The sequence below is a fragment of the Dendrobates tinctorius genome, unplaced genomic scaffold (assembly GCF_039654945.1).
Source record: "Dendrobates tinctorius isolate UK_male_01 unplaced genomic scaffold, ASM3965494v1 ptg000152l, whole genome shotgun sequence".
NCBI classification, from domain to species: Eukaryota; Metazoa; Chordata; class Amphibia; order Anura; family Dendrobatidae; genus Dendrobates; species Dendrobates tinctorius.
The window spans coordinates 3438743-3462576 of record NW_027361819.1 but is presented as its reverse complement, the minus strand read 5'-3'; the positions used below and the strand labels follow the sequence as shown (position 1 = coordinate 3462576).

The 23834-nt window shown below is 50.7% G+C and overlaps 1 protein-coding gene across 1 annotated transcript in view; it reads right to left on the bottom strand.

Annotated features, from left to right (window-relative positions):
• The window catches only part of SEZ6L2 (seizure related 6 homolog like 2), a 70636-nt gene extending 48370 nt beyond the window's left edge, over positions 1–22266 (bottom strand). The window contains exons 1-2 of the mRNA XM_073547410.1: positions 21897–22266; positions 18683–18832 (exon numbers count right to left, since the gene is read on the bottom strand). Of these exons, the coding sequence (XP_073403511.1) occupies positions 18683–18832; positions 21897–21954 (208 nt within the window). The 5' untranslated portion in view covers positions 21955–22266. The remainder of the gene's footprint in view (positions 1–18682; positions 18833–21896) is intronic.
• Positions 22267–23834: the final 1568 nt, after the last annotated feature.

Genomic DNA, 23834 nt, shown 5'->3' with positions numbered 1-23834 from the left:
GCATTTCCTTAGTGATGCCCCCCTCTAATATGGCCGCCCCTTAGCATTTCCTTAGTAATGCCCTCCTCCAATATGGCCGCCCTCTAGCATTTCCTTAGTGATGCCCCCCTCCAATATGGCCGCCCCCTAGCATTTCCTTAGTAATGCCCCCCTCCAATATGGCCGCCCTCTAGCATTTCCTTTGTGATGCCCCCCTCCAATATGGCCGCCCCCTAGCATTTCCTTAGTGATGCCCCCCTCCAATATGGCCGCCCCCTAGCATTTCCTTAGTGATGCCCCCCTCCAATATGGCCGCCCTCTAGCATTTCCTTAGTGATGCCCCCCTCCAATATGGCCGCCCTCTAGCATTTCCTTAGTGATGCCCCCCTCCAATATGGCCGCCCCCTAGCATTTCCTTAGTAATGCCCCCCTCCAATATGGCTGCCCCCTAGCATTTCCTTAGTGATGCGCCCCTCCAATATGGCCGCCCCCTAACATTTCCTTAGTGATGCGCCCCTCCAATATGGCCACCCCCTAGCATTTCCTTAGTGATGCCCCTCTCCAATATGGCCGCCCCCTAGCATTTCCTTAGTGATGCCCCCCTCCAATATGGCCGCCCCCTAGCATTTCCTTAGTAATGCCCCCCCCAATATTGCTGCCCCTAGCATTTCCTTAGTAATGCCCCCCTCCAATATGGCTGCCCCCTAGAATTTCCATAGTAATGCCCCCCTCCAATATGGCCGCCCCCTAGCATTTCCTTAGTGATGCCCCCCTCCAATATGGCCGCCCCCTAGCATTTCCTTAGTAATGCCCCCCTCCAATATGGCCGCCCCCTAGCAGTTCCATAGTAATGCCCCCCTCCAATATGGCTGCCCCCTAGAATTTCCATAGTAATGCCCCCCTCCAATATGGCCGCCCCCTAGCATTTCCTTAGTGATGCCCCCCTCCAATATGGCCGCTCCCTAGATTTTCCTTAGTAATGCCCCCCTCCAATATGGCCGCCCCCTAGCATTTCCTTAGTGATGCGCCCCTCCAATATGGCCGCCCCCTAGCATTTCCTTAGTAATGCCCCCCTCCAATATGGCCGCCCCCTAGAATTTCCATAGTAATGCCCCCTCTAATATGGCCGCCCCCTAGAATTTCCATAGTAATGCCCCCTCCAATATGGCCGCCCCCTAGCATTTCCTTAGTAATACCCCCCTCCAAAATGGCCGCCCGCCCCCTAGCATTTCCATAGTAATGCCCCCCTCCAATATGGCCGCCCCCTAGCATTTCCATAGTAATGCCCCCCTCCAATATGGCCGCCCCCTAGCATTTCCTTAGTAATGCCCCCCTCCAATATGGCCGCCCCCTAGCATTTCCTTAGTAATGCCCCCCTCCAATATGGCCGCCCCCTAGCATTTCCTTAGTAATGCCCCCCTCCAATATGGCTGCCCCCTAGCATTTCCTTAGTGATGCCCCCCTCCAATATGGCTGCCCCCTAGCATTTCCTTAGTAATGCCCCCCTCCAATATGGCCGCCCCCTAGCATTTCCTTAGTAATGCCCCCCTCCAATATGGCTGCCCCCTAGAATTTCCATAGTAATGCCCCCCTCCAATATGGCCGCCCCCTAGCATTTCCTTAGTGATGCGCCCCTCCAATATGGCCGTCCCCTAGCATTTCCTTAGTGATGCCCCGCTCCAATATGGCCGCCCCCTAGCATTTCCTTAGTAATGCCCCCCTCCAATATGGCCGCCCCCTAGCATTTCCTTAGTGATGCGCCCCTCCAATATGGCCGTCCCCTAGCATTTCCTTAGTGATGCCCCGCTCCAATATGGCCGCCCCCTAGCATTTCCTTAGTAATGCCCCCCTCCAATATGGCTGCCCCCTAGAATTTCCATAGTAATGCCCCCCTCCAATATGGCCGCCCCCTAGCATTTCCTTAGTAATGCCCCCCTCCAATATGGCCGCCCCCTTGCATTTCCTTAGTAATGCCCCCCTCCAATATGGCCGCCCCCTAGAATTTCCATAGTAATGCCCCCCTCCAATATGGCCACCCCCTAGCATTTCCTTAGTGATGCCCCCCTCCAATATGGCCGCCCCCTAGCATTTCCTTAGTGATGCGCCCCTCCAATATGGCCGCCCCCTAGCATTTCCTTAGTAATGCCCCTCTCCAATATGGCCGCCCCCTAGCATTTCCTTAGTGATGCCCCCCTCCAATATGGCCGCCCCCTAGCATTTCCTTAGTAATGCCCCCCTCCAATATGGCCGCCCCCTAGCATTTCCTTAGTAATGCCCCTCTCCAATATGGCCGCCCCCTAGCATTTCCTTAGTAATGCCCCTCTCCAATATGGCCGCCCCCTAGCATTTCCTTAGTAATGCCCCCCTCCAATATGGCCGCCCCTAGCATTTCCTTAGTAATGCCCCCCTCCAATATGGCTGCCCCCTAGAATTTCCATAGTAATGCCCCCCTCCAATATGGCCGCCCTCTAGCATTTCCTTAGTGATGCCCCCCTCCAATATGGCCGCCCCCTAGCAGTTCCATAGTAATGCCCCCCTCCAATATGGCCGCCCCCTAGCATTTCCTTAGTGATGCCCCCCTCCAATATGGCCGCCCCCTAGCAGTTCCATAGTAATGCCCCCCTCCAATATGGCCGCCCCCTAGCATTTCCTTAGTGATGCCCCCCTCCAATATGGCCGCCCCCTAGCATTTCCATAGTAATGCCCCCCTCCAATATGGCCGCCCCCTAGCATTTCCTTAGTAATGCACCCCTCCAATATGGCCGCCCCCTAGCAGTTCCTTAGTGATGCCCCCCTCCAATATGGCCGCCCCCTAGCAGTTCCTTAGTAATGCCCCCCTCCAATATGGCTGCCCCCTAGCATTTCCTTAGTAATGCCCCCCTCCAATATGGCTGCCCCCTAGCATTTCCTTAGTAATGCCCCCCTCCAATATGGCTGCCCCCTAGCATTTCCTTAGTGATGCCCCCCTCCAATATGGCTGCCCCCTAGCAGTTCCTTAGTGATGCCCCCCTCCAATATGGCTGCCCCCTAGCATTTCCTTAGTGATGCCCCCCTCCAATATGGCTGCCCCCTAGCAGTTCCTTAGTGATGCCCCCCTCCAATATGGCCGCCCCCTAGCATTTCCTTAGTGATGCCCCCCTCCAATATGGCTGCCCCCTAGCATTTCCTTAGTGATGCCCCCCTCCAATATGGCCGCCCCCTAGCATTTCCTTAGTGATGCCCCCCTCCAATATGGCCGCCCCCTAGCATTTCCTTAGTGATGCCCCCCTCCAATATGGCTGCCCCCTAGCATTTCCTTAGTGATGCCCCCCTCCAATATGGCTGCCCCCTAGCAGTTCCTTAGTGATGCCCCCCTCCAATATGGCCACCCCCTAGCATTTCCTTAGTGATGCCCCCCTCCAATATGGCCGCCCCCTAGCATTTCCTTAGTGATGCCCCCCTCCAATATGGCCGCCCCCTAGCATTTCCTTAGTGATGCCCCCCTCCAATATGGCTGCCCCCTAGCAGTTCCTTAGTGATGCCCCCCTCCAATATGGCCGCCCCCTAGCATTTCCTTAGTGATGCCCCCCTCCAATATGGCCGCCCCCTAGCATTTCCTTAGTGATGCCCCCCTCCAATATGGCCGCCCCCTAGCATTTCCTTAGTGATGCCCCCCTCCAATATGGCCGCCCCCTAGCATTTCCTTAGTGATGCCCCCCTCCAATATGGCCGCCCCCTAGCATTTCCTTAGTGATGCCCCCCTCCAATATGGCCGCCCCCTAGCATTTCCTTAGTGATGCCCCCCTCCAATATGGCCGCCCCCTAGCATTTCCTTAGTGATGCCCCCCTCCAATATGGCCGCCCCCTAGCATTTCCTTAGTGATGCCCCCCTCCAATATGGCTGCCCCCTAGCATTTCCTTAGTAATGCCCCCCTCCAATATGGCTGCCCCCTAGCATTTCCTTAGTGATGCCCCCCTCCAATATGGCCGCCCCCTAGCATTTCCTTAGTGATGCCCCCCTCCAATATGGCTGCCCCCTAGCATTTCCATAGTATATACCGCTCCTGTGCAAACCTCCATGCTTACAGAATACATCACAGGTGGCGCAGTACATGGGATCAGACTGTAGTCGTAACCGTGCAGATACATAGACCTGCACAGGTGCTGCAGACACAGAGCGGTAGTAAATGCTCAACCCCAGGTCTATTTTATGGGAGGATTAGTCAGCGACTAGTGTGAGTGTCGGCGGATCTTCGTGTTGCGCCATAAGTCCATGGGTGATCATTGCTGATCCTTGGCGCATGCCGTCCCTCAGTCCGAACCTAAAAACGCAGGCGCTTACACCCACAATCGCCATTTCCGGTCTTTTTAGTGAGGACCAGTCCGCACTGTCCGTTTTGGTAAATTCTTTTATTCCCCGAGTAATACCAGCGCCATGGCAGCTTTTCTTATAAACGTCATAAGTTTAAACTGACAAATGGGCGTTGCCCTTCCTCTTGTCAGAGGGGTGTGTCCCTACTCAGACAGCACTGATTGGGCAGTCTCCGACTGTATAATGACACATCCCATTATCAATTTATTTAGACATTTCCCGCAGTCACAACAGAGGAACGGCGCAGAGTTATAACAACACAATGACAGCAAGCTGAATAATATGCCGAGCTCCTCACTACAGAGTGATTATAGATATATAGTGGAGGAGGAGGGAAGGGGGCGCCACTCAGCGACGAGACCCTCGATAATGATAGATTGCAGAGGTGAATTCCCATTGGTTTCCTGTCTGTAACCTGATTGGGCGCGGTGGGATCTTTGTGATCCGTGGTGGTCACGGCTCCTCCCACAAGTGACATCCCCTGAAATGTCTGAGCCAGCTCCTTAATGCCCCGTGCCGCTCCCACACACTCTTATACACGGGGAGTTTGGATATTTTATGCTTATTGGATCCTTATTACATACATTTACCCCTTATAACACAGAACCCCGACACCGTCCAGGACATAATGCAAAATATACCAAAACATCCGTAATCCAGCACTGCGCCTGACCTGTCAGAGGACACAAAAATGCCCAGATGCCCTGTGCAAGAAATACTCAGCCATTGCGTGGAGCGCATATGTCGTGCAACACTACATCCTTTATTGGTTAGATTACAAGGTTTCCATTTTGCTATGCCAATGCCTGTAGTGCCATATTAAGTGATTCTGTCCTTTATGTTAACCATGTTACATCACACCTTCCAAATACCCCAGATCCAGTGGGAGATTCCCAAATTTTGTTCTCCAGGAAGGTTGGCGGTATCTTGCCATTACAATTATACCTGCAGATACAATTGAGGGAAATCATGGGGGCATCATACTGTGTGGAGGGAAATCATGGAGGCGTCATGCTGTGTGGAGGGAAATCATGGAGGCGTCATGCTGTGTGGAGGGAAATCATGGGGGCATCATACTGCGTGGGAGGAAATCATGGGGGCATCATACTGTGTGGAGGGAAATCATGGGGGCATCATACTGTGTGGAGGGAAATCATGGGGGCATCATACTGTGTGGGAGGAAATCATGGAGGCGTCATGCTGTGTGGAGGGAAATCATGGAGGCGTCATGCTGTGTGGAGGGAAATCATGGGGGCATCATACTGTGTGGAGGGAAATCATGGAGGCGTCATGCTGTGTGGAGGGAAATCATGGAGGCGTCATGCTGTGTGGAGGGAAATCATGGGGGCATCATACTGCGTGGGAGGAACTCATGGGGGCATCATACTGCGTGGGAGGAAATCATGGGGGCATCATACTGTGTGGAGGGAAATCATGGGGGCATCATACTGTGTGGGAGGAAATCATGGAGGCGTCATGCTGTGTGGAGGGAAATCATGGGGGCATCATACTGTGTGGGAGGAAATCATGGAGGCGTCATGCTGTGTGGAGGGAAATCATGGGGGCATCATACTGTGTGGGAGGAAATCATGGAGGCGTCATGCTGTGTGGAGGGAAATCATGGGGGCATCATACTGTGTGGAGGGAACTCATGGTGGTGTCATAGTGTGCGGAGGGAAATCATGTGGGCATCATACTGTGTGGAGGGAGCTCATGGAGGTGTCATAGTGTGCTGAGAGAAATCATGGGGACATCACACTGTGTGGAGGGAACTCATGGTGGTGTCATAGTGTGAGGAGGGAAATCATGTGGGCATCATACTGTGTGGAGGGAGCTCATGGAGGTGTCATGCTGTGCTGAGAGAAATCATGGGGACATCACACTGTGTGGAGGGAAATCATGGAGGCATCATAGTGTGTGGAGGGAAATCATGGGGGCATCATACTGTGTGGAGGGAAATCATAGGGGAATTATACTGTGTGGTGGGAAATCATGCTGGCATCATACTGTGTGGCGGGAAATCAAGGGGGCATCATACTGTGTGGAGGGAAATCATAGGGGAATTATACTGTGTGGCAGGAAATCAAGGGGGCATCATACTGTGTGGTGGGAAATCATGGGGGAATCATGCTGTGTGGAGGGAAATCATGGGGACATCATACTGTGTGGAGCGAAATCATGGGGGCATCATGCTGTGTGGAGGGAAATCATGGGGGCATCATGCTGTGTAGAGGGAAATCATGGGTGCATCATACTGTGTGGAGGGAAATCTTGGGGGCATCATACTGTGTGGAGGGAACTCATGGGGGCATCATGCTGTGTAGAGGGAAATCATGGGGGCATCATACTGTGTGGAGTGAAATCATGGGGGCATCATGCTGTGTTGAGGGAAATCATGGGGGCATCATGCTGTGTAGAGGGAAATCATGGGGGCATCATACTGTGTAGAGGGAAATCATGGGGGCATCATACTGTGTGGAGTGAAATCATGGGGGCATCATACTGTGTGGAGTGAAATCATGGGGGCATCATACTGTGTGGAGTGAAATCATGGGGGCATCATGCTGTGTTGAGGGAAATCATGGGGGCATCATGCTGTGTAGAGAGAAATCATGGGGGCATCATACTGTGTGGAGTGAAATCATGGGGACATCATGCTGTGTTGAGGGAAATCATGGGGGCATCATGCTGTGTAGAGGGAAATCATGGGGGCATCATACTGTGTAGAGGGAAATCATGGGGGCATCATGCTGTGTTGAGGGAAATCATGGGGGCATCATGCTGTGTAGAGGGAAATCATGGGGGCATCATACTGTGTAGAGGGAAATCATGGGGGCATCATACTGTGTGGAGGGAACTCATGGTGGTGTCATGCTGTGTGGAGGGAAATCATGGGGGTATCATAGTGTGTGGAGGGGGCTCATGGAGGTGTCATGTGGTGCTGAGAGAAATTATGGGGACATCACACTGTGTGGAGTGAAATCATGTGGGCATCATATTGTGAGGAAGGAAATCATGGAGCCGGCATGCTGTGTTGAGGGAAATCATGGAGGCATCATACTCTGTGGAGGGAAATCATGGAGGCGTCATGCTGTGTTGAGGGAAATTATGGGGGCATCATAGTGTGTGAAGGGAAATCATGGGGGCATCATACTGTGTGGGGGGAAATCATGGCGAAGTCATGCTGTGTGGAGGGAAATCATGGGGGCATCATGCTGTGTGGAGGGAAATCATGGGGGCATCATACTGTGTGGAGGGAAATCATAAGGGAATTATACTGTGTGGCGGGAAATCAAGGGGGCATCATACTGTGTGGTGGGAAATCATGGGGGAATCATGCTGTGTGGAGGGAAATCATGGGGGCATCATACTGTGTGGAGGGAAATCATGGGGACATCATACTGTGTGGAGGGAAATCATGGGGGCATCATGCTGTGTAGAGGGAAATCATGGGGGCATCATACTGTGTAGAGGGAAATCATGGGGGCATCATACTGTGTGGAGTGAAATCATGGGGGCATCATACTGTGTAGAGGGAAATCATGGGGGCATCATACTGTGTGGAGGGAACTCATGGTGGTGTCATGCTGTGTGGCGGGAAATCATGGGGGTATCATAGTGTGTGGAGGGAGCTCATGGAGGTGTCATGCGGTGCTGAGAGAAATCATGGGGACATCACACTGTGTGGAGTGAAATCCTGTGGGCATCATATTGTGAGGAGGGAAATCATGGAGCCGGCATGCTGTGTTGAGGGAAATCATGGAGGCATCATACTCTGTGGAGGGAAATCATGGAGGCGTCATGCTGTGTTGAGGGAAATCATGGGGGCATCATAGTGTGTGGAGGGAAATCATGGGGGCATCATACTGTGTGGGGGGAAATCATGGCGAAGTCATGCTGTGTGGAGGGAAATCATGGGGGCATCATGCTGTGTGGAGGGAAATCATGGGGGCATCATACTGTGTGGAGGGAAATCATAAGGGAATTATACTGTGTGACGGGAAATCAAGGGGGCATCATACTGTGTGGTGGGAAATCATGGGGGCATCATACTGTGTAGAGTGAAATCATGGGAGCATCATACTGTGTGGAGTGAAATCATGGGGGCATCATGCTGTGTTGAGGGAAATCATGGGGGCATCATATTGTGAGGAGGGAAATCATGGAGCCGTCATGCTGTGTTGAGGGAAATCATGGAGGCATCATACTCTGAGGAGGGAAATCTTGGGGGCATCATAGTGTGTGGAGGGAAATCATGGGGGCATCATACTGTGTGGGGGGAAATCATGGCGAAGTCATGCTGTGTGGAGGGAAATCATGGGGGCATCATGCTGTGTGGAGGGAAATCATGGGGGCATCATACTGTGTGGAGGGAAATCATAAGGGAATTATACTGTGTGACGGGAAATCAAGGGGGCATCATACTGTGTGGTGGGAAATCATGGGGGCATCATACTATGTAGAGTGAAATCATGGGGGCATCATACTGTGTGGAGTGAAATCATGGGGGCATCATGCTGTGTTGAGGGAAATCATGGGGGCATCATATTGTGAGGAGGGAAATCATGGAGCCGTCATGCTGTGTTGAGGGAAATCATGGAGGCATCATACTCTGAGGAGGGAAATCTTGGGGGCATCATACTCTGAGGAGGGAAATATTGGGGGCATCATACTGTGTGGAGGGAAATCATGTGGGCATCATACAGTGTGGACGGAAATCATGGGGGCATCATACTGTCTGGTGGGAAATCATGTGGGCATCATACTGTGTGGAGGGAAATCATGGGGGCATCATACTGTGTGGAGGGAAATCATGGGGGCATCATACTGTGTGGAGGGAAATCATGGGGGCATCATACTGTAAGGAGGGAAATTCTGGGGATGTCATGCTGTGTGGGAAACATCGTACTGTACAGGGACCATGAAAGGGGTATCTTGACTGACAGATGTGTGACTAACAGACAGACGTGTGACTGACGGACGATGTATGTGATTGTTGATCTCATTACTGGAGTCAGCAAGGAAAGAAATGCCTGATGCAGGGTGTCATTGCCCAGCACATGGTCACAGGTTGTGCGTCTTTGCGCTCCTTACAGAGCATAAATGCCAGAACTTTCCCCACAATAGAAGTCAGACTCTCAGACGCTGCAGAAAGAGGTGGTGCTGTAAAATGCAGTGCCATTAGGACTAGGTAGTCAGCAGTGGGAAAGGAAAAAAAAAAAAGTGTGCAGCTCACCCTTTATAGAATCATAGAATCATAGAATCATAGAATCGTAGAGTTGGAAGGGACCTCCTGGGCCATCTGGTCCAACCCCCTGCTCAAAGCAGGATTCGCTAAATCATACCAGTTAGATGTCTGTCCAGCCTCCATGTAGCTTTCTAGCACGGGACACAGCTCTGTCCGGCAGTAGACAAAATACGGAAAGGACGGTCCAAGCTCAAAAGGGTAAAATCCAAAACATTTTATTTAGATATCCATAAAATAGGTATGCAGAATACAAAAATGCATGAACCCAACCGGAGGGAAGGTTGAGGAGACACTGTACGCGTTTTGAACGAAAAGTTCTTAAACTCAGTAAGTGGGAAACAGAAACGAGCGCTGTTATGGTACCAGAGTGGTAGCGTGTAAGGATTGTCCCAGGTGGAGGAAACAAACACCCATATTATAGACGTCGCCATTAGTAAAGATTGTCACAGCAGATGGGAGCACAGAGGCCGACTCCAGACTGTAAAGAGTACATTCACCTGAAGGGAGTGAGGGGAAACTACCCATGGGGGGCGAGAAAGCTAGATGCTAACTAGGGCCAAAGCAAAAACCACTTGTGAGAGGTTAGAAGATAGCTGCCCGTGAGGGGTGAGGCGATAACTATGAGGAGATAACTGCCTATGAGGGACAAGAAGAAATCTACCTGTGAAGGGAGAGGGAAAAGCACCTTCGAAGTGTGAGAAGATAACTGTGTGTGGGTGCTAGGAGATAGCTCCGAGGTGAGAGGAGATACTCCCCAGTGAGGGTCAAGGAGATAACCACAAGGCTCTGTCCTGGCCCCAGTGTTGTTCAACATTTTTATAAATGATCTATATAAGGGAACTGAAAAACTAAACTGATCAAATTTGCAAACTAAGCAAAGCTAGGAGGGTGTTGTGAGTTCATTTTCTGGTCTACCAGTTGTGAGTTCTCCTTCCAGGCTCCCTCTGGTGGTAACAGGAGGTAGTGAGGCTGATTTAATCAGTAGAGATCTGCCACCTGATAATGAGGATGACGACTGGACCTCAGGAATCTCAGATTGGATTTAAGACAGTCGACGCCCTACTCTGGTGCTGGTGATTCCTTCAGCTTGTCAGGTCTTGGTTCTCAGCTATGTTCCAGTCAGCTCAAGCTAAGTTTTTCTGCTAATGTTCACACTTGATTTTGTTGTTCTATTCAGTTTTTTGTGTGGTCAGCCAGCCCCGGCTGGGGCTGTGCTGAATTTCCACTCTTATTTATCTGTATTTGCCAATTTGCTTTTTGTCCCTTATTAGATTGGCCTCTTTTTGCTCTGTCTCAGAATATTTCAGAGTGCTGATATAGTGGGAGAAGTCTAGTGACTTCAGGGTTAATTTTGTTACCAGAAGTGTTGGACATTATTTTGTAGGGTTTTGGGCAGATTGCAGACAGTGTCTTTCCTTTCCTCTCCTTTCTAGTTAGTTTGGGCCCCATCGTTTGCTCAGCCTATTTTCCTGCCTGTGTTTGTGTTTTCATCTTGTTTCACTGTCAATACATGTGTGGGGGCTGTCTATTCCTTTGGGGTCTGCTCTGGGGCAGTTAGTTTTCCCCTTTCTTGCTTTAGGCTTATTTAGTCCTCCGGCCGTTACAAGGCGTCTAGGATCATCGTAGGTGCGCTCCACGGCTGCTGCTAGTTGTGTGGTTAGGATCAGGGATCTGCAATCTGCATAGTTACCAACCTCTCTGGTTTTTCTGGGCTTAGCTTGTTTAAGTTTTTTCCTCCTCGGTGACCCATTCATAACAGGAGGGTTAGCTAACACTAGAGAAGACAGATAAAAGATTCAGAAGGATCTAATTAAACTTGAACAATGGGCAGTGACTAATAGAATGATATTTAACAGGGAGAAATGCAAAATTCTACATCTGGGCAAAAAAAACAAGAATTACATCTATAGAATGGGAGAAATAGAACTAAGCAACAGCACGTGTGAAAAAGACTTAATAGATCACAGGCTGCACATGAGTCAACAGTGTGATGCAGCAGCAAAAAAGGCAAACATAGTTCTAGGATGTATTAAGAGAAGCATAGAGTCTAGATCATGTGAAGTCATTATGCCCCTCGGTCAGGCCTTATCTGGAATACTGTGTCCAGTTCTGGGCACCACATTTTCAAAAAGACATTAAAAAACTGGAGCAAGTTCAGAGAAGAGCAATGAGGATGGTGAACGGACTACAAAGTATGTCCTACGAGGAACGGGTAAAGGATCAGGGAAGTTTTAGCTTGCAAAAAAGAAGACTAAGAGGAGACTTAATAGCTATCTACAAATATCTGAAGGGCTGTCAGAGTGTAGGGCGATCATTATTCTCATTTGCACAAGGAAACACGAGAAGCAATGGAACGAAACTGAAAGGGAGAAGATACAGATTGGATACTAGAAAAAATCTTTTTGACAGTGATGGTGATCAATGAGTGGAACAGGCGGCCACAAAAGGTAGTGAGTTCTCCTGCAATGGAAGTTTTCAGAGGCTGTACAGACAGTCATGGTTTAGTGACTCCTGCATTGAACAGGGGATTGGACACGATGACCCTGGAGGTCCCTTTCATCTCTAACATTCTATGATAACCCCATGTGAGGGGTAAGAAGATAACTGCATGAAAAGGGTAAGGGGATAACCACCTGTGAGGTCAAGTAGAAAACCGCTTGTTAGGGATGAGGAGATAAACAACTGCGATGGGAGAGCCGATAACTGTCTGTGAGGGTCAAGGAAAAAAATGTTTGTGAGGGGTAGTGAGCTAATTGCATGTGAGGGGCAAGGAGATCACCTGCCGTGATGAGTGAGGGAATAACTGTGTGGGAGGTAAAAGGAGATAACAGTCTGAGAAGGGATATGTCATGCCCGCCATGTCCGTGATGCCTGTCATGCCCGCCATGTCTGTTGTGCCGCATGACCCCTGGAGCAGTGTGCTCGTGCACTGAATGCTCATGCCCGTTATGCCTCATGCTGCAAGATCCCTGGAAGCAGTGTGCACACGCACCTCGTGACTGTTGTGCTGCAAGATGCCTGGAGCAGTGTGCACGCGCGCCTTACCTCATGGCTGCACGCCGTTGCTAGGTAACCATCCGTCTCTGCTCTGATTCTGCAATCCTCTCTGTATTCCTGGAGCCCCTGATCATGTGACCTTTCCTATGTTCCAGCACTGCCTGACCCAGCTAACCTCTCAGTGTTTGTGGAGCCCCTGATCATGTGACCTTCTCTATGGTCCAGCCCAGTCTGATCTAGCAACGCTCTCTATGATCCTGGAGGATCTGAACCGGAAATTCTCCCCTGGTCCTGACCCGGAAGTGCAGGTGCTAATGCCCTATATCAGACCGCCCCTTCCTATGGTCGGGGCCTGAGTATCGTGTTGCTTCCCTGCATGACTGCTTGGTCTGCTCGGTCGCTCCCTGTATTCTGTGCCCCTGCACTCTGCCCTGTAGTGCGTCTCTGCACACACTCTGTGCTTGTACTCTTCCTTTTGTCCCGTGCCTTGTCTTGTGTTTGTCCTTTGTGCCATGTTTAGTCTCTGTCATGCTTGGACTTGTAGTCCTTCCTGTGTTCTCTGCCTTGCCTGTTTCGCCATGTCATGTACCCTGTCGTGCCCTCTAGCACACACAGGACCTAGCCTATACCCTGGCGTGCCTCTCTGCACGCGCAGGACTCTGCCTCAAACCCTGGCGTGCCCCTCTGCACGCGCAGGACTCTGCCTCGAACCCTGACCCTGGTGTGCCCCTCTGCACGCGCAGGACTCTGCCTCGAACCCTGACACGCACCCTGTCTCGCATGTTGAACTTTGAACCCTGGCGTGTCCCCTACACACGCACCGTACTTTGCCTGTTGAACATGGCGTGTCCCCTACACACGCACCTTGCACCTTGCCCTGGACCCTGGTGTGCCCCTAGCACGCACCCTGCCTGGAATCTTGCCTTGGACCTCGGCGTGTTCCCTAACACGCACCATGTCTGGAGATCTGTCGTGCCTCCTTGCCTGTACCCTGGTTTGCCTGCTGGATTCCCGGAACCTGCCATCACTGCCAGAGATCGTAAGCATGAAGACTGTGGCCTGATGTCCGGAGCTGGTGTCCGCAGCCTGATGCCCTGATCCTTGCCAGCTGTCCAGAGTCCGATGCCATCGTGTCCTTGCCGGTAACCGGGCTTACCTTCTGGCATGTACCATGCCATGGACCTTGGCGTGCTACGCACGCACCTTGCTGTGTTTTGCCTGTTATCACGTTTTGCACCTGATGATAACCTCCTGTGAGGGGCGAGGAGATAACCGCCTGTGAGGGGCGAGGAGATAACCGCCTGTGAGGGGCGAGGAGATAACCGCCTGTGAGGGGCGAGGAGATAACCGCCTGTGAGGGGCGAGGAGATAACCGCCTGTGAGAGGTGAGGAGATATCCGCCTGTGAGGGGCGAGGAGATAACCGCCTGTGAGGGGCGAGGAGATAACCGCCTGTGAGGGGCGAGGAGATAACCGCCTGTGAGGGGCGAGGAGATAACCGCCTGTGAGGAGCGAGGAGATAACCGCCTGTGAGGAGCGAGGAGATAACCGCCTGTGAGGGGCGAGGAGATAACCGCCTGTGAGGGGTGAGGAGATAACCGCCTGTGAGGGACGAGGAGATAACCGCCTGTGAGGGGCGAGGAGATAACCGCCTGTGAGGAGCGAGGAGATACCCGCCTGTGAGGGGCGAGGAGAAAACCGCCTGTGAGGGGCGAGGAGATATCCGCCTGTGAGGGGCGAGGAGATAACCGCGTGTGAGGGGCGAGGAGATAACCGCCTGTGAGGGGCGAGGAGATAACCGCCTGTGAGGGGCGAGGAGATAACCGCCTGTGAGGGGCGAGGAGATAACCGCCTGTGAGGGGCGAGGAGATAACCGCCTGTGAGGAGCGAGGAGATAACCGCCTGTGAGGGGTGAGGAGATAACCGCCTGTGAGGAGCGAGGAGATAACCGCCTGTGAGGAGCGAGGAGATAACCGCCTGTGAGGGGTGAGGAGATAACCGCCTGTGAGGGGTGAGGAGATAACCGCCTGTGAGGGACGAGGAGAGGAGAGAACCGCCTGTGAGGGGCGAGGAGAAAACCGCCTGTGAGGGGCGAGGAGATAACCGCCTGTGAGGGGCGAGGAGATAACCGCCTGTGAGGGGCGAGGAGATACCCGCCTGTGAGGGGCGAGGAGATAACCGCCTGTGAGGGGCGAGGAGCTAACCGCCTGTGAGGGGCGAGGAGATACCCGCCTGTGAGGGGCGAGGAGATAACCGCCTGTGAGGGGCGAGGAGATAACCGCCTGTGAGGGGCGAGGAGATAACCGCCTGTGAGGGGCGAGGCGAGAACCGCCTGTGAGGGGCGAGGAGAGAACCGCCTGTGAGGGGCGAGGCGATAACCGCCTGTGAGGGGCGAGGAGATAACCGCCTGTGAGGGGCGAGGAGAAAACCGCCTGTGAGGGGCGAGGAGAAAACCGCCTGTGAGGGGCGAGGAGATAACCGCCTGTGAGGGGCGAGGAGATAACCGCCTGTGAGGGGCGAGGAGATAACCGCGTGTGAGGGGCGAGGAGATAACCGCCTGTGAGGGGCGAGGAGATAACCGCCTGTGAGGGGCGAGGAGATAACCGCCCGTGAGGGGCGAGGAGATAACCGCCCGTGAGGGGCGAGGAGATATCCGCCCGTGAGGGGCGAGGAGATAACCGCCCGTGAGGGGCGAGGAGATAACCGCCTGTGAGGGGCGAGGAGATAACCGCCTGTGAGGGGCGAGGAGATAACCGCCTGTGAGGGGCGAGGAGATAACCGCCTGTGAGGGGCGAGGAGATAACCGCCTGTGAGGGGCGAGGAGATAACCGCCCGTGAGGGGCGAGGAGATATCCGCCCGTGAGGGGCGAGGAGATAACCGCCTGTGAGGGGCGAGGAGATAAGTTCCAGCAGGATACTGCACCAGAGAGCGACGCTACCTAGTGTAAGATTGTGTAACCATCAAGCTTATTGCCTCCCCGTGAGTAACGTTCTTCCACTGCCATGTGTGTGCTCCTGCTTCCCCCTCTATCCACAAGCTCTGAGGTCCAAGTATTTCACGGTGTCTCTGGGGGCAGAGCTCCCCCGGGCCCTGGTGTTTTGGGGCCCAGTGATTTAAGTTATGCAGTAAATACACAAACTATACAAGAAGAGACAACAACAACTCACAAGACTCGTGAGTGCTGAAAGGCCGCTGTGTTACCGAGGACCTCACTGCCTGCACTATCACACCACAGAACTGCATACAGCGCACCGCAGCGCGCCAAATCTCAGCCCTGAGCCCAAGCTGCTTCATGCTCTAGTCACACCAAGAGCTGCTTCTACAACTCTTATTCTCCAGTCACAGCTAAAACTGCATTTGCAATCCCTATCTTATCCAATCACATGTGGAGCTGCTTTATCAGCTGCTAACAGTATAAAATGATAAAATACATGAATGTGCGCCCTCCCGCTTCTTCCAGGCACCCCAGAAAATTATTGTGCCAGTTTAAAAAAGTATTTCCTGCAATGCAACCAAGCAAGGCAGCCATAGGAAGATGCCAGATGAATCCAGCTCTGGCAATGACAAGAACTGGACATGCAGATTTGGAGGTGACTAGAGAATATGAAATACGAGAGTAGTTCTAAAGGTGCGGAGAAAAGGAACAGCGATTGTGGCTCTACAGGTGAGTGGGTATAGGAATGATGAATGCAGCTCTGGAGGTGAATGGAGTATAAGCACAATGAGTGCAGCTTCAGAGGTGAGGGGAATATAAGAACGGCGAATGCTGCTCAGGAGGTGAAGGGAGTTTAAGAACAGTGAATGCAGCTCTGGAGGTGAGTGAAGTATAAGAAGAGTAAATGGTAAATGACGCTCAAGAGGTGAGTGCAGTATAAGGTGCAGCTCCAGATGTGGGTGGAGAATAAGACCTGTGACTGCAGCCTTGTAAGTGTGTGGAGCATTGTACATAATGTAACCTAGGGTTAGTGCTCCACCTGTTCAGATCCACAGGATTCTCCGGCTTTACCCCCTACTCTCCAGGATCCAATACATATTTACAGGGCAGATACCGGACACCGTGAAGCGTTAGCGATGGGATCACTTATTATAATCCGCGGCCATAAGCGCGGGGCGGCCATCTTAAGGGCTGATTAATGTTCATTATGAAATATATTATTGATTCGCAAGGAACTGGAGACTCATAAATATTGGCTGGCACGATACACGCGGATTTTATAGGCTGTAATATACAGGAGCAGTCCACTCCTCCGGCATCCAACAGTCCGGGAAGACTATTAGTATAACATTATAGAAACAGTGGATTCTAAACATTCATGCATGGTGACAGCGAACACATGGGTGACAACCACTGATGGCCGCCATACCGCCGTCCCATGATGGGCGTCAGATAAATCAAAACACAGTATATGCATCACTGTGCAAAAGTGGTAAACAGGTACTTCTCCATCATGTAATATCAAAAGGAGGCGTCTGATTGGCTCCAAATTTATTCTGCAGCCGGACAACGACCCCCCAACATCCAGCCAGTGTCACCAATAACAAGGAGTCCTGAGAGTGATGATCCGGCCACACAGACCCCCGATCTCACATCATCCCGTCTGTCTGGGGTCACAAGAACACACAGAAGGATCCGCACCAGCCTCACACACAGGAGATCTGGGGTCAGCGATACAAGATGTTTGGCGCAATCTCCTGCCGAGATCCTCCATAACCTGAGTACAAGTGACGAGAAGAAGATGGAGGTGACGGGCGGCCACGGGATACTGATGATGGAGGTGACGGGTGGTCACCAGATACTGATGATGGAGGTGATGGGCGGTCACCAGATACTGATGATGGAGGTGACGGGTGGCCACGGGATACTGATGATGGAGGTGACGGGTGGTCACCAGATTCTGATGATGGAGGTGACGGGCGGTCACCAGATACTGATGATGGAGGTGATGGGCAGTCACCAGATACTGATGATGGAGGCAATAGGCGCTCACCAGATACTGATGTTGGAGGAGACGGGCGGTCACCAGATACTGATGATGGAGGTGACGGGCAGTCATCAGATACTGATGATGGAGGTGACGGGCAGTCACCAGATACTGATGATGGAGGCAACGGGCAATCACCAGATACTGATGATGGAGGAGACGGGCGGTCACCAGATACTGATGATGGATGTGACGGGCGGTCACCAGATACTGATGATGGAGGTGACGCGCGGTCACCAGATACTGATGTTGGAGGAGACGGGCGGTCACCAGATACTGATGTTGGAGGAGACGGGCGGTCACCAGATACTGATGATGGAGGTGACGGGCGGTCACCAGATGGAGGTGACAGGCGGTCACCAGATACTGATGATGGAGGTGACGGGCTGTCACCAGATACTGATGAGGGAGGTGACGGGAGGTCACCAGATACTGATGATGGAGGTGACGGGCGGTCACCAGATACTGATGATGGAGGTGATGGGCAGTCACCAGATACTGATGATGGAGGTGACGGGGGTCACCAGATACTGATGATGGAGGTGACGGGGGTCACCAGATACTGATGATGGAGGTGATGGGCAGTCACCAGATACTGATGATGGAGGTGACGGGGGTCACCAGATACTGATGATGGAGGTGACGGGGGTCACCAGATACTGATGATGGAGGTGATGGGCAGTCACCAGATACTGATGATGGAGGTGACGGGGGTCACCAGATACTGATGATGGAGGTGATGGGCAGTCACCAGATACTGATGATGGAGGTGACGGGGGTCACCAGATACTGATGATGGAGGTGACGGGGGTCACCAGATACTGATGATGGAGGTGACGGGGGTCACCAGATACTGATGATGGAGGTGGCAGTCCTGCACTTGTGTAATTCTGCCCCCGGGGCGGAGTACTGATGTGAGCTCTGATATGGAGGCCGGCACAGGTCCGGGTTTTTTGGGATGAAATTCGCTCAAGAAAAGAAATCCCAATCTGTGCAGGCGGTATTTCAGGATCGAGCGGTAATGTAAAGCGGCGCTATTGCCCTTAGCAACGCTGCTCCCGCCATTAGTCAGAGTGAAAGCTGCAATGGGATTGGCTGCCAGGAGCTTGGTTGTTGCTCTCTCACCTGTGAAGAATCCTTCCTGCCCCAAGAAATCCTTCTTCATGACGGCCTGATGCACCAGCTGCTCCAGGGACACGGGGTCCGAGCGGCCCGGGGGAGGCATGTGCAGCAAATCCGGGGCGTCTGTGGCTTCATTGTCCAGTAGGGGCAATCCTGAGGGAGGAACACAAAAAAAGCATCACTCCACGGAAATCGCAGCACGAGTCGCCTCAATCTCCCTGCTGTGCGCAGTATATTACGCTGCGGCTCCATCATTCTTTTGTGGATTTAGTCTAAAAACTAGGCCTCAATGGCGCAAACATGAAGTAGGGGCCCATATCAACCAATTATATCGCAGCTTTCATTTTATAATCTGCCCTAGGATAATATAAGCTGGAATCTGATTGGATCTTATGAGAAAACTCCTCCTTCTTCTCTAAAATGGCCCCTAGTAACCAATCATGGCACAGCTTTCATTTCTAATCTTCACTGGGAGAATGTAAATTGAAATTTGATAGGTTGTTACAGGGAAACTCATCTTACTCCTCTACAGTGGCCTATGGCAACCAATCATGTCTCAGCTTTCATTTTCTAACCTGCACTGGGATAATGTAAGCTGTAATTTGATTGGCTGTTACAAGGAAACTCTTCCTACATCTCTACTTCCATGTAAAATTAGTCCCCCTCCACTATTACGTGTCAATAATGTCAGTCAGCCATTTCTTAACTAAAAGTGGGGTGACGGCACCCCGCACACGGCTTCTCCAGTCCCCTGCATGACAAAACTGCCTCATCTTGCAGGAAGTGGGGGTGAGGGGCAATGACCCACTGTGGACGGTGTTAGCTGGGTTGTCAATTGCTCCCTCATCATGGAACAATATGGCGATAGGGGTGGCCGATCGTGCGACAACCGTTTGGTAGCTAATGACGGCCATATTGGTTGTCACCCAGCTCTCTAAGGCGCAGACATGGCATCCCGACAAACGAGGACGACTCAGGGGCCAACACGCGTAGATACGAGGCCTACAAACACGGGCTGGGCCTACAATATGTCTGCTGCCGTGCACGGGACGGGGCGCGACCCCTAAATAATCCCATAGCTGTTCCTCCAGAATCATGAAAAAGTGCAGAAAAATGGAATATCGTGTCATATAATGAGACGGGATGTAATACAATGTAAGAAAATAGAAGGCAAAGAAGAGAAACATCAACGTCATTAAATGGAACAGAACATAATATATACATATTCTATACAGAATACGATATAATAGGCTATAATGCAAAATAATGGGACAGAACATAATCTACCACATATTATATATATAACAGGATAGAACACAAGATAACGGATAATAAAACACAATGTGACAGAATAAAATATATATAATAGGATATAATAGGTTCTAAAATAATGGGGGATATGATAGGATATAATATAATGGAACAGAACATAATATATACATATTATATATTATATACAGAATACGATATAATACAAAATAATGGGACAGAACATAATCTACCACATATTATATATATAACAGGATAGAACACAAGATAACGGATAATAAAACACAATGTGACAGAATAAAATATATATAATAGGATATAATAGGTTCTAAAATAATGGGGGATATGATAGGATATAATATAATGGAACAGAACATAATATATACATATTATATATTATATACAGAATACGATATAATACAAAATAATGGGACAGAACATAATCTACCATATATTATATATATAATAGGATAGAACACAAGATAACGGATAATGAAACACAATGGGACAGAATAAAATATATATAATAGGATATAATAGGTTCTAAAATAATGGGGGATATGATAGGATATAATATAATGGGACAGAACATAATATACTGTATAATATATATATAATAGGATAGAACACAAGATAACGGATAATGAAACACAATGGGACAGAATAAAATATATATAATAGGTTATAATAGATTCTAAAATAATGGGGGATATGATAGGATATAATATAATGGAACAGAACATAATATATACATATTATATATTATATACAGAATACGATATAATACAAAATAATGGGACAGAACATAATCTACCATATATTATATATATAATAGGATAGAACACAAGATAACGGATAATGAAACACAATGGGACAGAATAAAATATATATAATAGGATATAATAGGTTATAAAATAATGGGGGATATGATAGGATATAATATAATGGAACAGAACATAATATATACATATTATATATTATATACAGAATACGATATAATACAAAATAATGGGACAGAACATAATATACCGTATATTATATATATATAATAGGATAGAACACAAGATAACGGATAATGAAACACAATGGGACAGAATAAAATATATATAATAGGTTATAAAATAATGGGGCAGAACAGGATATGACAGGATATAATATAATATTATGGAACAGAACATAATCTAATAAATATAGAAAGGGCGCAGAAGAGGATATAATGAAACATCACGACTGCGCGGCGAGCCGGCGGCAGAAGAGCAAGGTCTAATGACGGCAGAGGAAGGTGGAGGCGAGAACATGACTGAGCAATGAGGTTGTGATCGAGGTGACACATTCGTGATGACCCTGATTAAATGTTCAGAAAAACATGGTCGAATCCTAAAAAAGATAACCCCACTCCAGGGAGACAGGACAAGTGAGACGGCACGTTACACTGTCTGCTCCACCGCGGTTAACCCCTTCTTCTCCACGCTCAGGCCTCCACATGCAGCCCAGCCACGCAGAGTGCAGGTGACATGGCACCCGCCAGCCCGGGGTGTACTGTGCCTCTATAGGTGCCCCCGTATACACCACCACAGCATCTATGGGTTCTGCACACAGGAATGTCTCCATTAGCCCAGGCGTGCAGCGGAACGCACACAGGCGCAGACAATGGAAGACACTGGCCTTTTTTTTTTTCTATATACGTTGCAGGCATCACAGGCGTCTACCGGCTCCTATACACCCTGCGTGCCCCATAAATGCCCCTACATCCCATCTCCTATCATTTGTACTTTTCTCCAGCCCACATGCTGATATTTTCCCGTTATCCTGGTTGTCTTATATCACGACGGACATGTCAGCCCATGACGTTAGCAGTTTGCCAGGGCATCAATGCATCCTATATGTGGCGGGTGGTGTGTACGGGACGGCGTCTGTCACTGCAGCAGTTCTCGGCCATGCATCTCACCTTTGACAGCAGCCAGGAGCAGTAAGATGACGGCGGAGACGGCATCCAGAGCCCGCATCCTGCCCTGCAGACCTACCCCAGACAGGGCTCTTCGTGCAGTCTCTGTGTATCCAGGGAGATGGAGCAGATCTGGTCCCTGGCTGTGCAGTCTGCTTAAGGATGCTGCGCTGCTCAGCAAACATACACCTCCTTGTGTCTTATGGGAAAGGTGCAGCTCCTCTCTCCCACCTACAAGACGAAGCCCCCCTCCCTCTCCTGTCCCCACTGTTGTGGTGCTGGAAGGTGGTATATAGGGGGTGTCTGGGTGGTCCTGCAGGGTGCTGCTATGTGGGGGTCTGACAGCTGAAGGTGATTCTTTACCCAAGAGCTGAATCAATAGGAGTTTTCGGAGGGGAGTGGAGGGTGGGGGGAGGGAGGGGACAGGAAACGTGCGGCCAGATGGGACCCAGACAAAATCTTGTCCCCCATGGGGAAAAGGGCAGGGGTGTTGACGTTAACCCTTTGGTGGCTAATTTGCATATAATATTTTTTTTTCTTTTTCTTTGCATTTGCCATGGACTGTTGGCACTTGGTGCAGACTCGTTATATCCCCCTCCTGCTACATCCCCCCAAGCTTTATTATCTGCCCTGTAAATAAAGGGAGCCTAACCTATTATTACAGATCGGAGACCACCATAGCAAGGAAGGGCACCGAGGCAGAAAACTGCGGCTGCTTCATTCATGGCCAGCGGGGGGCTTCCTGCAAGAAAGCCAATGCCAGACCGTGCCCCCCAGTGCGGGGAATTCTACTACCAAATTAGCAATTTGTGGCTTTAGCGCACCAGGACCGGTGGACAGCTCCATCTACTCAGGGCCCAGAGCCAGAGGACATTCTGGGAGTAGTAGTCCTCCAGCTATAGGAATATGACAGATTAGCACCAGGACTGGTGGACAGCTCCATCTACTCAGGACACAGAGCCAGAGGACATTCTGGGAGAAGTAGTCCTCCAGCTATAGGAATATGACAGATTAGCACCAGGACTGGTGGACAGCTCCATCTACTCAGGACCCAGAGCCAGAGGACATTCTGGGAGTAGTAGTCCTCCAGCTATAGGAATATGACAGATTAGCACCAGGACTGGTGGACAGCTCCATCTACTCAGGGCCTAGAGTCAGAGGACATTCTGAGAGTAGTAGTCCCCCAGCTATGGGAATATGACAGATCAGCACCAGGACCGGTGGACAGCTTCATCTACTCAGAACCCGGAGCCAGAGGACATTCTGGGAGTAGTAGTCCTGCAGCTATAGGAATAAGACATATCAGCATCAGGACTGGTAGACAGCTCCATCTACTCAGGGCCCAGAGCCAGAGGACATTCTGGGAGTAGTAGTTCTCCAGCTATAGGAATATGACAGATCAGCACCAGGACTGGTGGACAGCTCCATCTACTCAGGGTCCAGAGCCAGAGGGCATTCAGGGAGTAGTAGTCCTCCAGCTATAGGAATAAGACATATCAGCACCAGGACTGGTAGACAGCTCCATCTACTCAGGGCCCAGAGCCAGAGGACATTCTGGGAGTAGTAGTTCTCCAGCTATAGGAATATGACAGATCAGCACCAGGACCGGTGGACAGCTCCATCTACTCAGGGTCCAGAGCCAGAGGGCATTCAGGGAGTAGTAGTCCTGCAGCTATAGGAATATGACAGATTAGCACCAGGACCGGTGGACAGCTCCATCTACTCAGGGTCCAGAGCCAGAGGACATTCTGGGAGTAGTAGTCCTGCAGCAATAGGAATATGACAGATTAGCACCAGGACCGGTGGACAGCTCCATCTACTCAGGGTCCAGAGCCAGAGGACATTCTGGGAGTAGTAGTCCTGCAGCAATAGGAATATGACAGATTAGCACCAGGACCGGTGGACAGCTCCATCTACTCAGGGTCCAGAGCCAGAGGACAT